The 14,510-nt window shown below is 31.5% G+C and overlaps 1 protein-coding gene across 4 annotated transcripts; it reads left to right on the top strand.

The window, feature by feature from the left end:
- Positions 1–9,237: 9,237 nt before the first annotated feature.
- LOC114421534 (pentatricopeptide repeat-containing protein At4g33170-like) lies at positions 9,238–12,955 on the top strand. Of its 4 annotated transcripts, none has more exons than XM_028387499.1 (3): positions 9,238–11,140; positions 11,389–11,465; positions 12,609–12,955. In XM_028387499.1, the coding sequence occupies exon 1, from the start codon at positions 9,337–9,339 to the stop codon at positions 11,059–11,061; it is 1,725 nt and encodes a 574-aa protein (XP_028243300.1). In that variant the 5' UTR covers positions 9,238–9,336; the 3' UTR covers positions 11,062–11,140; positions 11,389–11,465; positions 12,609–12,955. The 4 variants fall into 4 exon arrangements, with proteins under 4 accessions (XP_028243300.1, XP_028243298.1, XP_028243302.1 ...); XM_028387497.1 differs by having other exon boundaries at positions 11,389–11,473; XM_028387501.1 differs by having other exon boundaries at positions 11,296–11,465.
- The last annotated feature ends 1,555 nt before the right edge of the window (positions 12,956–14,510 follow it).

Raw genomic sequence — 14,510 nt, 5'->3', positions numbered from 1 at the left:
GGAACACTTAATAAAACACTTATTGAATTAAGAGAGAACAATGATATTTTTGTAAAATTATCCCTTAATAAATGTTAATTTTCTTCTTGTTTTCTTTGTTCTCTTGGATATTTTTGGGATGAAAATAGTATGTAGTATGTACAAAATAGTATATTTATAAGCAAGGATGAAGCCAAAAGCGTAGTAGAGGGGGGCAATTTTTTCACAACTATTTATATATTTAACTTCTAGCACAGTAAATAATAAGTTTTAAAAAAATATTTCTTATTTATTTTATTTGTAAAATTAGACATATGATTCACTATTAAAAATTAAACAAATAATAACTCAAAAACTTATTTTTCTTATACATTTCCTTTATAAGTATTTTTTATTTTCTTTTTTCTTTTTCTCTCATCAATGCATAAAATGTCCCGGGGGAGAAGGGGGAGAAGGATCCTGCTTTCCGTCCCTTGGATCCATCCCTGTTTATAAGAGTCTATCATTGGCATTTCTGAAATACCTAGTTAAGGAAAAAAATATGTATTAATAGTCTTCAACTATATATACTATATATGGCTCCAAATAATTTTCAAATAACACAAATAAATTAAGTTTATTAACTCTTTCATAAATTAAAAAATTCGACTGAATTTCTCAAAAAAAAAAAAAAAAACTCAACTGCATGTTACATGAAAACTAACTAGGATCATGAATACCTTGTAGTACATGGACTATATATATACCTCCTAATCAAGGCTCCTTATTTTTCTTTTCTTTTTTCTTATCAGTTTTCTTTATTCAATTTCTTTCTCTTTTGGGGATCGAGTTGACAACCTAAGGCGTATCCAACAAAAATTTCCTATTACTTGACTCATTTTTCATTTTTTTTTATTTCTATCTCATTTCATCAATTATATACATATGTAAAGGGAAATTAATCAATCATTTTCTGAAAATAATTATTGTGAAGAGTTTGGAGGTCTAGACACCTGAGGTGTATCCACCAAATATTTTCCTATCACTTGTTTCATTTTCCATTCCTATCTCATTTCACCAATTATATAAACATGTACAGGAAAAATCAATCCTTTTCTAAAAATAATTATTGAGAAGAATAATGTTTAGTCTTACGTCTCATTTGAAGATAAGAAAGATCGACCTTGAGATCAAAATCGAGGTATCTTTTATAAAAATAAAATCATGATCATCAACCTAATATTTAAGCAAATAATACATCATATATGAGGATTCTAATTTTTTTTGTCAACAAAAGTATAATGCTAGGGCCAAAAAATTTCTTCAAAATATTTGTCTATTCTTATATTTTTCTTCAATTAAATATTTAATTATAAATTTTTAACACTTATCTTCGATTTTTACTAATAAAAAATATATTTCGTAAACAAAGTTTACCAACAAAAGTAAAATATATGTAACGCGAAAAAAGTGCCAACAACTCTTTATCCTTTCTTATTTTGTCGTATGTCTATATTTGTTTTTTTTTCTTTCAAAATTAGCAACCATTTTAATTTAATTTTTAAATTTACATTTACTATAGAACATAATTTTAAAGAATATATATCATATAAAGTGGTCAAATATTAAAATTAAATCAAGGGTTAAGATATTATGCAGTTTTTTTAGAGGCCGGATGTTAATCCTTAATTTTATTTTTTGTTGAAAGAGGGGGGTTGGTCTTTATCTTTATTAAAGTAAGAAAAAAAGTTATAAAAGGGACAAGTACCACTTTAAGTTAACAGGCAATAAAAAAAAAATTGTACGTGGAAATTAACTGGAACACATGCAAAATAGCTTTTTGAAGAAAAAGTCGTGGGCAGGTGGCAAACATTATTTTGTCTTCAACTCTTAAAAGAAAGACAGGCACGACACAAACCGATTGAAAAGCATCCGATTAATTTATCAAATATATATAATTTTTAGAATTTAATTAAAATGTGTGATAAGTATAATTAGATACTTACACTGTGATTTTATTACATATTTTTATAATAAATTTTTTGTCTAGTAATTTTTCTTTAGTTATATTTGAAATAATTTTAAAATGATTAATAATATAATATTTTTACACTAATAATACATAAAAATTAAAATCAAATTTTATTCTTCTTCTAAATGTATTATTATTGACTTATTGTCGTTGTTCATTGATAAAATTATATTATCATTGTTACAAGAATCAAAATATATTAGAAAACAACCTAAACTATGTAGAATTAATTTATCTTGTATTTGGATCAGAAATTTCAAAATTTCAAGAATTTTGAAATGTCTAAAATTTGAATTGCTTTGATTTTAATTTTCTTCATTTTTTAAATATTTTGTTTGGATAAATCAATTCAAATTTCTTCCATTTTAAATTCTTTGTTTGGATAGGGCAATTTAATTTCCTCCATATGTAAAATTTCAATTTTATATTTTAAATAGATGAAATTTTAATATTAAACTTTATAGAAAATAAACACAATCTAATTTTAAAATATTAATTAAAAATTATTTTCAATTTTTAATAATTTATAAATACAAAATATTGATAATTTTAACTAGGTTTGTTTTGCTTGATAACAATCAGTGATGTTTTTAAACCGACATCAACCAAGACCATTTAAAATTCTAAAGAATTTAAATTCTGAGAATTTCAAATGCTTTAATTTAAATTCCTTTATTTTTAAAATTCTGTGTTTGGATACAACCTCTTTCTTTAACAATCATAGAATTACCACCAAATGACAACCACATATTTCAAACCAAAACCAATAAGTCAAACCCAAATTCTTCTCTCTCCCCTAATACTTCTCCTCTCTTCAGCTTTTGACCACTATCAATCGTGCAACCACATTCACTCTTCCTCCTCCACATTTGGAAAATTCCTTCGCCAGCACAGCAACGACCTGTCGTCCACGATCAACAAGGGGATCTCTACGCTGAAGCACTCCATCAACGACCAAAACGACTTCAAAAAAAACCAAAAAGACTACAACTGCGTGATGGAGTTCAACCTCTCGGCGCCAACGTACGGATTCGACGAGGCGGTGGAGGTGGAGGAGGCAGTGGTGGCGAAGGAGATTGGGAGGGTGGTTAGGGTTTTGAGGCAAAGGTTGCCAATTCAGGATTGGTTGATGAAGATGAAGATTGCGAGGAACTGCTTCGCGGGGAGCGATTTGGTGGAGTTTCTCGTTCGACACCATGGTTGTGCTCCTTCCAAGGTACATTGAGTTTGAGAGAGAAAAGTTAAGAGTCAATTACAGAATTTTCAAATTCACTCTCTTGAAAATAGAATTTGAAATTCTATTCTTTCAACTAATTAAAATCTCTTTTAAAATTCTAAAATTTTGAATTATTTTTACTAAAATATCTAAACAGTTACTTTTAATAAAAAAAATTAATTCCCTATAAAAAATACATTACCTAATTAAATTATCCTATACAAATACACTCTTAAGGAATTATCAACCATGGCTTAGATGATTTCATTTACACAGAGAGAAAAAATAAACAAGAAAGGAGAAAGGGTAAAAATCATACGATTGCTTAAACACACTGCCTTCAAGTCGCCAGATAGAGCTCTAGGCTTGCAATACACTCTGGAAAACTTTATTTAATAGTTACAACTAAAAAATATGCCAAAAGTTTGTAAAAAGTCTTATGCTTCCACTGGTAGAGGTGGATGCATTTTGACTTTACATCATCATTTGTATTATTTGTGGGTATACATAATTTTATCAATGTCTCTTTACAGAGCTTGAAGTCTCTTTTATCCTAAAATATTTATCTTATAAGACATAGAGACTTGGGTCTTAAATTAGGTTGAACTTGACTTATCATATATTACTTAATATCATGAATTGTCTGATGTTCGAAAACCACCAAAATTAAACATGGATAAATGTCCTACACCTTAATTGTATTACTTTCAAGTTTCAACTAATCTTAAGAGACTTTTTTTTTTATCCAAACTACATTTCGTTTAATATTCTCGGTTTAAATTAAAGGTCTTGATTAAATAAACTGTAGTTCTCATTACTTTGCCCCTATAAGGAATCAGGTAGTTTTACATGAGAAAACAAACTTTGTTTTTCTTTTTTCTGTAATCGTCTTGTTCATCCCTTAAGCTATTCTATTTCATCTGATGTATTATGCCACGAGTTCTACAATAATCATCAAATGGTACTTTATATTTTTCCATTGTTATTAATTCGTTTAAAAGCATTTCAATTTCAATCATATGAGCACTCTCTATATATATTATTTTTGTTGACCAAAAAAAATATGAGCAATTTACAAAGACATGAAACTTCTCGAAAGATTGAAAAACTTGATCCTTCATCTTCAATGGTACATACACCCACATCTCCTAGCTAGAATGATTATCAATGAAGCTAACCAAATATTGAGCACCAACAAGGGGACTTAGTTTCATCTTTTTTCCATCTTGAATTACGTACATATATTGAAGTAATAACTCCCCTTATATATATGAGCAATACCATTGTTAAGGAAAATGAGGAGATTAAAACATTGAGAGATCTCTATAAAACAACTACGAGTAAAGTATACAAGTAATTAACTTCAAATTATATTCAATTTAAAATCGGAAGATATTAGGTGATATATATATATATATATATATATATATATATATATATATATATATATATATATTAATTCTCTTATTCTTATCTAATGAGTGACTGGTTAGCTACCTCACACTTGTTATTCTGAAAATAAGAAAAAAACTAGAGTCTAATTGTAATAATTTTTTTAATTCTCATAATCATAAAAAAATGATGAAAAAGCAGTGACGGTGCCTGACATAAGCAAAGTGAGATATATGTACTAGTATATGTTACTAGGTATATTCCACAACTGCTAGTAACTTTTGTGTTCGCTTATTTTTAATTGGATTAATTACTCTTTAATTTATGTATAATTGTTTTTAATTTTTTTATATATTTAACCTATATACTTTCTCAACTATTTAAACTAATTTCCTTCCTCCTAAAATTTCATTTAATAATTAACAAAATATATATAATGGGGATCGCTATATAAGATATATATATCATTGATTTATATAATGAGAATTCGAATTTATGACCTATTATTTTTTCCTTTTCTCTTTCAATATCATAACTATCTTGCAAAGTAAAAAATATATAATTTAAATAAAAATGAAAATATACCTTTAATTACATTTTATTATTTTCATCCAAATAATATAGAACAACAAATATATATACTAGTAATATCCTGCTAAAAGAAAAAGAAACCTTGAAAAGCACATCCACAAGTGTCTTTAAAGGTTTGTCCAAAGGTGACTAACAGGGACTTGGTGCAACTTTTTGAAAGAGAGAAGAATTTGGAATGGTGCATGATGATGATGATGGAGCTTGAGGCACACTACCTTCTCATAGCAACCAAAGGAAGCCCTCATGATGGCCCACATAATAAACTAAAAAAATTCTTAAATATCAAAAGATATATGTAACGATATATAGAAATATGATTTCATGATCATAATTCATAAGAATTGGAAAAAAAAAAAAACAATGCAACGAATTAGAGTTTCTTCAAGACATCCCTCATCAAACTAGGGTTGGCAGTATGAAATTCAATCAACTCTTCGAGTGTAATGTATCCATCACCATCTTTATCTATCTCTTTCATTCGACGCTCAACTTCCTCCTGTGAAGTTAAGCCTAGCACTTTGAGAGCATCTGCAAACTCGGACAAGGAGATGTTGCCATCGCCATTCACATCAAAGCGCTTGAAAACGCGCTCACACTCTTCTCTTTCAGACATAATGATTTAATTTTCTTCACGATCGAGATCACGAGAGGAATTGAATTAATGTCATGTACTGAACTAATATTGAAATGAGTGAGATATTTATTTAAGAAGTAAAAAAAAAAACAACAACAACAAAGGGTGCCTCTGGCTTGAGACTCGGTCTTGATGCTATATGATCGGATAATCTTTGAAGTTTCAAGCCATTGACAGGAATTTGTATATATTACCATACTAATTTTCTTGTCTCCAACTTTCCTTTCGGGGTTCTATGACCAATTATTGCTCGAGATTCATGGACTTTCCTTCACATACTTCTTCATAATTAACCAATTTTAGTTTTCTCTGATTTTTTTGACTAGTTGTATTTGAACCCACACAAATTGGAAATATTCTTTTGTGAGGTAGCAACCTATATGCACCTTGGGAGGCTAGGGCCAGTTTTAAGAATTTTAAGAAGGTGATATGTATAGATCTAGATTAATTAGCAATTCATAATAGAGTAGCATGAAATTGAATATAGTTGAATGGATGAGATATAGCTCTATTGAAGAAAATGAGAAAACCATTAGTTTAGCGAGAAAATGAAGAAAATTATAATTAAGTGAAAATAAGAGCCAGAAAGTGAAAAGAGGTCTAATTTGTTTGATATCCTTGAGGGTGCATGTACGCTGCATTTAAGAGATAAAAACCAATATTTTAAAATCAAACATATCATTAATAGGATGAAGGTACTGATTTAAGATTTAATGATTGAGTTGAGATTAAATCAATATTAATAAAAAAATGTTAATTAAATAATACATAAGCTAGTTAAGAAAAGAAGATAAAAATAAAGACAAAGACAAAAAAAATTAAAATTTGAAATAAAAAGTTGCTAATAGTGTAAGACTTGTGTTAATTAGGTCTTATATTTTACTTTTCTTGTACGGATTAAAATTGTTATTTTGTGGTTAATTATCTCCATTTATAAAAAAGGATTAAATATAATTTTGATCCTTCAAATATCGGTTGATATTAGTTTAGTTCTCCAATTGCATAAAAAACAAAGTTTTATAACTCCTCCAAAAATTATTTTATTGCATTTAGTACTTGAAACAAGAAAGAACATATTTTACACTTATTAAAGCTTGAACGAAAATTGTTCTATAAAATGTCCAACTAAAAAGTGAAATGAATAAAGAAAATCACCAAAAAAAACTAATAGAATCTAGTAGTAGTTGTCGTGAGAAGTGTAGCAGGTCGAGGAAGGCAACAGTAGTACCCTTCCATTTCATCTTCTCCCAATTTGGTTGAATATTCAATTCATACTTTACTTCTCAGCAAAAAAAAATAATCTTCAATATATATTGTATCCTTTTTCATGTAAAAATAACTCTTCATGGTTCATACATCTTCTTAACTTGAGTAGTGTTTAAGTTAAAACCAAAAAAGAAAGAAGCAAATGAAAAATCTTTTGTCGTTTAGCTGCATAGACGACAAACCTCAAGAAAATAACATGTCGTAACAAATCTAGAGAAAAAACTAAGCTTTCTCTCAGAGAAAAACATAACCATTCAAAACCACCAAGAAAGCTACACTTTCTTCCAAAAAAACACCACTAGAAACTCTTTCAAAGACAAAGATACCAAAAATTCAATCATACATTCACAAAAACCCAATGATACGTTCTGAGAAAAACATCAACAAAAAAATACCAAAAAAAATAATACTTAAGCTAAAGATGCTCTACCAAACGTCAAATCCGTTAGAAGTTAAAAAAAATCAACCAAAAGTTACAAAAAAATTAGAATAATTAAAAAAAAGGAGTTAAGCTAAAAAAACCTTACTAAGCGTGGAGTCCCTCAAAAGTTGCGGAATGAGAAAAGAAAGAAAGTGAGAAACAATAATCATTCTGGTTTCCCAGTGTGGCAGTTAAAAAGCCAAGAACGCCTTGTCTCATTGAATGTGTGTTCATACCGCGAAACCAAATGCTCACCATCGCTTTGACAATGTGGCCGAAAATCCAATAATCTCTGTCGTTCCACTTCTACCTCCGACAATGCCTCGTGCCACAACAACCCAATCGTAGAACATAAAGTAGAGGGTGCTCATGTGAAGAAAGAGAAAGATAAGAGAAAAAAGAAAAAAGAGAAAGAAGAAGATTGTTGAGAGCACAAAGAATATTTTTTTCAGAAGGAAAAAAAAAACACACAACACAAAACACAGGGGGAGTAAAGGAGGCATGGGGTAGAGGACGCATATGCGTGCCATGGCGAGGGAGTTTAGGATTTAGGAAGAAAGAGAAAGATAAGAGAAAAAGAAAAAAAAGAGGAAAATAGGGACGAAGAGAAAGAGAAACACAGAGGAACGAGTAAAGAGAGAAAAGAAAGTCATATGTCATTCAATTTGATAATGGAATAGGATGGTGAAAAGCCCAAATTGCCCTTGTTCAAGTGACATGTCAACATATAGGATGTCCATTTTAGATTTTTCTACAAACTATTCTTTTATATAGATCTATTTAGATTTAGATGCATGATTATTAAACTCAATAATCATTATTCCAGGTCCATCTTATGCACAGAAGAGACTCTTCCACTACTTGTTCTACCTATTCAACTTGACTGAATTTTTTCCCCAATGAATGTTCATATTCCAAAACCTAAGATAAGTATGAATTGAATTATTATTGTCATGTGATGGCCACCTTGATATTTATTTAATGATGACCACTTCAATGATGGCCATCTAGGAAAAAACAAATTATTACTCTCACCTGATTCTGAGAGTAGTAATTTGTTTTTTCCTAGACTATAAGTGTCTTTTAGTGGACACAATCTTGTTTAAGGCAAATAAGACTATTCCGGACAACAACGTTGGAACAATCTAAAAGTTTGCGATTTTAATCTTTTGTAAGATATTTTATATCTCCCTATCCACACTCTAGTATCATTCTAACTTCTAAATTTTAATGTTGTTGGACTTTGATTGCATTTGAGATGTGATGTCATGTGCTACCTTTTGACAATTTCAGTCAAAGCCAATTAATTAGTGAGTTGCTTTAGTTGTGTGTTTGGAAATGAAAATTTGTGTTACTCAATAAAAGTGGGAAGAATTACTTGACAATTTCACTCAAATGTCTATAGGATTTTATGTCCACGTAAATCAAAACAAACATTAAATCAAGCTGAAATGATGACTATATGAATCAACTAATAGACGTCTTATTTTAAATGTGGTAAAAAAATGTTATTTGAAATCTGACATAAACAAATTTGAAATAATGAAATGGGCCGGTGAAAAGTTCAAATTGCTTCTGTAAGATATCTATTTTTAACTTTTTGACGGACTATTCTTTTATCTATTTATTTAGATTTTCAAATTTTTGTTTAAAGTTATTTAGTAAAAAATTAAAAAAAAAAAAAGAATAGAAGTGAGAGTAGGAATATAACTAGTGAGCCATGAACACCCATACCACGTTTTCATGGTTCAACTCTGTTTTCACTTGCTCTAGTACTTTCCATTTCCTTCCTGTGGAGGCAGCAGAAGAGGCAAGTTGAAGGAGTAATGGTTGAGTGCGATGAAAACGTTAACGAAGCAGCAATGTCAATGTCCATGGACCCTCGCGCGAGGCACGCACAAGCCATAACATCACACATCAAAGACCGCGCAGTGTGGAACAACCTCATAACCCACTACTCCAAATCCGACCTTTCTTCCTACGCCGTTTCTCTCTTCCAGCGACTCCCTTTTCCTCCCAACGTTGTCTCATGGACCGCATTAATCTCCGCTCACTCCAACACCCTCCTCTCCCTCCGCCACTTCCTCGCCATGCTCCGCCACAACACTCTCCCCAACCACCGCACCGTTGCTTCCCTCTTCACCACCTGCGCCGCCCTCACTGCCGTCTCTTTCGCCCTCTCCCTCCACTCACTCGCCCTCAAACTCTCTCTCTCCCAACACCCCTTCCCCGCCTCCTCCCTACTCTCCCTATACGCCAAACTCCGCATGCCCCTCAATGCACGTAAGGTGTTCGACGAAATTCCCCAACCAGACAACGTTTGTTTCTCCGCCTTGATCGTTGCACTCGCCCAGAATTCCCGCTCTGTCGACGCTTCATCGGTCTTTTCCGAAATGAGGGGTCGCGGTTTTGCGTCCACGGTTCATAGCGTGTCCGGGGTTTTACGTGCTGCTTCACAGCTTGCTGCATTGGAGCAGTGTAGAATGATGCATGCACATGCAGTTGTTGTGGGGCTTGATTCTAATGTGGTGGTGGGTAGTGCGCTTGTTGATGGGTATGGTAAAGCGGGTGTTGTTAACGATGCAAGGAGGGTTTTTGAGGATAATTTGGATGATATGAATGTTGTGGGGTGGAATGCAATGATGGCTGGTTATGCACAGCAGGGGGATTATCAATCTGCTTTTGAACTGTTTGAGTCTTTGGAAGGCTGTGAACTCGTGCCGGATGAGTATACTTTTTTGGCGATATTGACTGCCTTGTGTAATGCTGGAATGTTTCTCGAGATTGCTCCGTGGTTTACGAGGATGAGAGTGGATTATGGTTTGGAACCGAGTTTGGAGCATTATACGTGTTTGGTAGGTGCAATGGCGCGTGCTGGAGAATTGGAGCGTGCAGAGAGGGTTGTGTTGACGATGCCGATTGAGCCGGATGCTGCAGTTTGGCGAGCTTTGCTATCGGTTTGTGCGTATCGTGGTGAGGCTGACAAGGCTTGGAGTATGGCAAAGAGGGTGTTGGAGCTGGAGCCGAATGATGATTATGCTTATGTTAGTGTAGCTAATGTGTTATCGAGTGCAGGGAGGTGGGATGATGTTGCAGAGTTGAGGAAGATGATGAAGGATAGGAGGGTGAAGAAAAAGGGTGGGAGAAGTTGGATTGAAGTGCAGGGAGAAGTTCATGTTTTTGTGGCGGGGGATTGGAAGCACGAGAGGTCCAAGGAAATTTATCAGAAGTTGGCAGAGCTTATGGGGGATATTGAAAAATTAGGGTATGTTCCTGTTTGGGATGAGGTGTTGCATAATGTTGGGGAGGAAAAGAGAAAGGAGGCCCTTTGGTATCATAGTGAGAAATTAGCAGTTGCATTTGGAGTGTTGTGTGGACCTGCACCACCAGGGAAGCCGTTAAGGATTGTGAAGAATTTGAGGATTTGTAAGGATTGCCATGAGGCTTTTAAGTACATGACAAGAGTTTTAGAAAGGGAAATTATTGTGAGGGATGTCAACAGATACCACAGATTTGTGAATGGTAACTGCACTTGTAGTGACATATGGTAGCATATACTATAAACATGTTTGAGGCTTGATTCCAGTGACAAATTATTAAGAGAAAGAAAACTGATTTCCCCCCATAACAGTAAGTCTCGTTCTGACTATACTTTGTGTATTTTGCTTTCAATGTTTTTGTTTGCATTTTGACTTCTTTTTAGTTAGATCAACTGATCAAGTTTAAGATCATCACAATCTTTCAAGTGAAGTCTGACTGGTGAATTGTGACTTTGAAAATTTTAGTATACAGATTTCTCTTACAACAGGATGTATGGAAATCGTGTTATTCCCACAGCTAGTTTATTGTTTTCTTTATGGTTATTGCACGAGATGCAGTTAAGGAGGCTGGGTGGGGCGGTACTCCAATTAATCTACTTGGCATATGATGAGTGGATAGCATTCTGTAACTCGAGGTGACTACGTGAGTACACTTTGTGTCTCTTGTTTCTGAAAGATTGTTTATATGAGACATGTTATTTAAATCCCGAGCTTGTTCCATTTCTTGATTGAACAATATATTAAATAGAGCTATACAGAGTTCAGAGTCCTACCTACAGAACAATTATACAAAACTACATATGCAAGTGCTGTACAAGCGAGTTCTACATCCAACACTTGAGTCATTACAAAAACGTAAATAATGAGCCATTATTTAGGAAGCTAGTCAAGGAATATGGTTTGGTAGGATTTAGCAAATAAAATGTCCTCCATGGTTAACTCCGCCCAAAAGACTCCTGGGTTCAAAGTGGGGAAGTAAATCCAGTTAGAGGTCAAGTTAATAGGACTCACTTATAAGCACATTATTATTTTATAAGAAATGCTAGTAACAATTTTTATTATTAGCTGAAATTTGTTATAAATTACAAAATTTTGTAGGCCACAGTTCTTATTTAATGAGTTTTATTCATAATTTTATTCAATAATATAAAGAGTGTATTGCCAACACTCCTCTATTCTATAATTTTATTATGGATTGAGTTGCGTTTGCGTTTGGGAAGTATATCTGTAGACTGTATCCTAAGCCCACCCCGCTCCGCCATGTAGAAAAACTTACCTGGCCAAGACAACTTAAGTATTTCCTGTCAAATTTGGAGTCAGTTGGGGCCAGTGCCCTGTAGTGTACCAACAGCTGCAGATATGGGTTTTTTTAGCCCTGTCTATGCGGGGATAAAATATGATATTTTCTTCATCCAAAATGCTATTTACACCTTTGGCAGTTTTTAATTTGAATAAACAAGATTTCCAATTGTTCTTATTAAGCTTTATTCTATAAGAAACCAAACACACTCTAAGGTTGAATGCCATTTAAGCCATTAAAATTCACACATAATCCAATGCCATATTAACGTCAAGCAACTTGCTTTTAGGTAAATAATGATGAATATATATATATATATATATATATATATATATATATATATATATATATATATATATATATATATATATATATATATATATATATATATATAAACTGAAAATGGAGAACAATCAAAAGCAACCCTGTATTTCAATTTTATTAGAACTTCGTCTTACTTTTTTCCCTGTTTCCACAGTTTTAATCACTTGAAAGACTTAATGTATTCATGCTTCAAATACAAAGAGATTGGGGAGAATGAAGTGGAGATCGCATGTTTTTGGAATCAGTGAGGAAGTGCTTAGAGGAGGAAAGTTGAGACTGGCATTGTGAAAACACGCCCTCATAACACTGTTAACAGCTGAAGAAGTGAAGATTTCAACACCATTTGCTGCCCTTGGGGAAAGTATTATTCATTCATTTGAAAATTGGACAGCTTATACAAAATTCAAAAATCGCTTCATACTTGGCATAAAAAATTAATTGTATTGGCTTCAAAGGGTAAAGTTATTGAAAGATGCAATATAAGTGATTGATATTCTTCCATGAATTTTTTTTGCTGAATATATTCTTCCTTAGATATTACTGCAGATTACTACTATAAAATTTCCAATAGGATAATTACAATGACCTCTGTTGAAGTTAGCGGTAAATACACCTAAATCCATTAAAAAGACTTAATTATTGTTTTATTCTTTAAATTTAGAGTGTGTACTTTTTTAGTCCTTGAAATTTAAAAATATTTTTTTAATCTCTAAATTTTGACAAATTATTCTTTTTAGTTTCTTGCATAATTAATTAAAACTTATAAAATACAAATTTTAGCTGTTAAAAATAAAATTATTTTATGGTGGCTAACCATAAAGAGAAATATGATGATTAATGTAATGAGATAAAAAGACAAAATTTAAGGTGTGAAAAAAAAATTCTGAGAGGAAAAAAATTTAGGATTACCCTTTGTGCGTCAGATAATTTGACATTTTATAAAATTAATTGTCATGATGGTATTATTTGGATCATGTGCATTTGTAAATGACAATTCATTAGTATATGTATGCATTGACGCAGCTGTGACGTTAACCGCGTTATTGCGATCTTGAGGTATATCATCGTTGGCTCATTGCTTTGCTAGTTGTATTTTAAGCTTCCGATCCAATATTTTTTTGAAAAAATAAATTAAGTTTGTGGTTGGTGAATGAAATTAATAAGTATTTAGTATTGTTTGTAATTTTAGGGATCTTAATAAAATACCAATAATTATAAAAAACATACTACATTATAGAAGAAAACGGTTGATTTTCTATTCTTCCTCAACCAAATTTTTCTCTTGGGTTGTCGTAAAAAAGAATACAATTTTTCATCTGGTATAATGGGACTGCAACCTTATTTTAGTCGTCTCATTATTTCGTTATGGGCCAAATTGATTTTAGTTTATCAAACTCATTAATTTGTGATGATATTCTAATAGGCTCACCACCAAATTAGATCACTTTTATTAGTTCCATAAATATAAATAACTAATATAAATGATAAATATAATATGTAATTCACATTAATTAATTAATTAGGAATTATAAAATTTCTAATAAGTATTAGTTTTTAAATTTTGATTTTTTAATCTTTTTTTCATTAAATTTTTATTTGACTTGGTTAAGATCCCTAACATTTTTAGTACTTAAAGTTTTGTTTGATAATATGTATTTATTTCAATAGTTATATAATTTTTAACTTTTTTATATCACATGTATTATTATAAGATAACTAATGGAGTCATAAATAACTATATTACTCCTTCAAATAATTAAAAAGTATATGAGTTCGCGAAATATAATATGTAACGCTGATATTTTTCAGATAAAATTTAATAATAAAAATTCAAAATATATGATGAGATTTGATGAAAATCACCACTCGTTTCTTTTGACAAAAAACCTTTTCGTAACATTTATCATTTCTCTAAAGATAAATGTCACTTAATTTCTTTCCAAAGGAAAGCTCATTGCTGTTCTAGTTGCAATTAATTGAGTTGTAGCCTTAGTGGTTACACAGGTATATCTAGAAAACGTGATTGTCCCCAAATTAATTAAATTGTAGGCTTTCT

This window comes from Glycine soja, chromosome 8 (assembly GCF_004193775.1).
Source record: "Glycine soja cultivar W05 chromosome 8, ASM419377v2, whole genome shotgun sequence".
Taxonomy (NCBI): domain Eukaryota; kingdom Viridiplantae; phylum Streptophyta; class Magnoliopsida; order Fabales; family Fabaceae; genus Glycine; species Glycine soja.
This window is presented reverse-complemented; position numbering and strand designations above follow the sequence as displayed.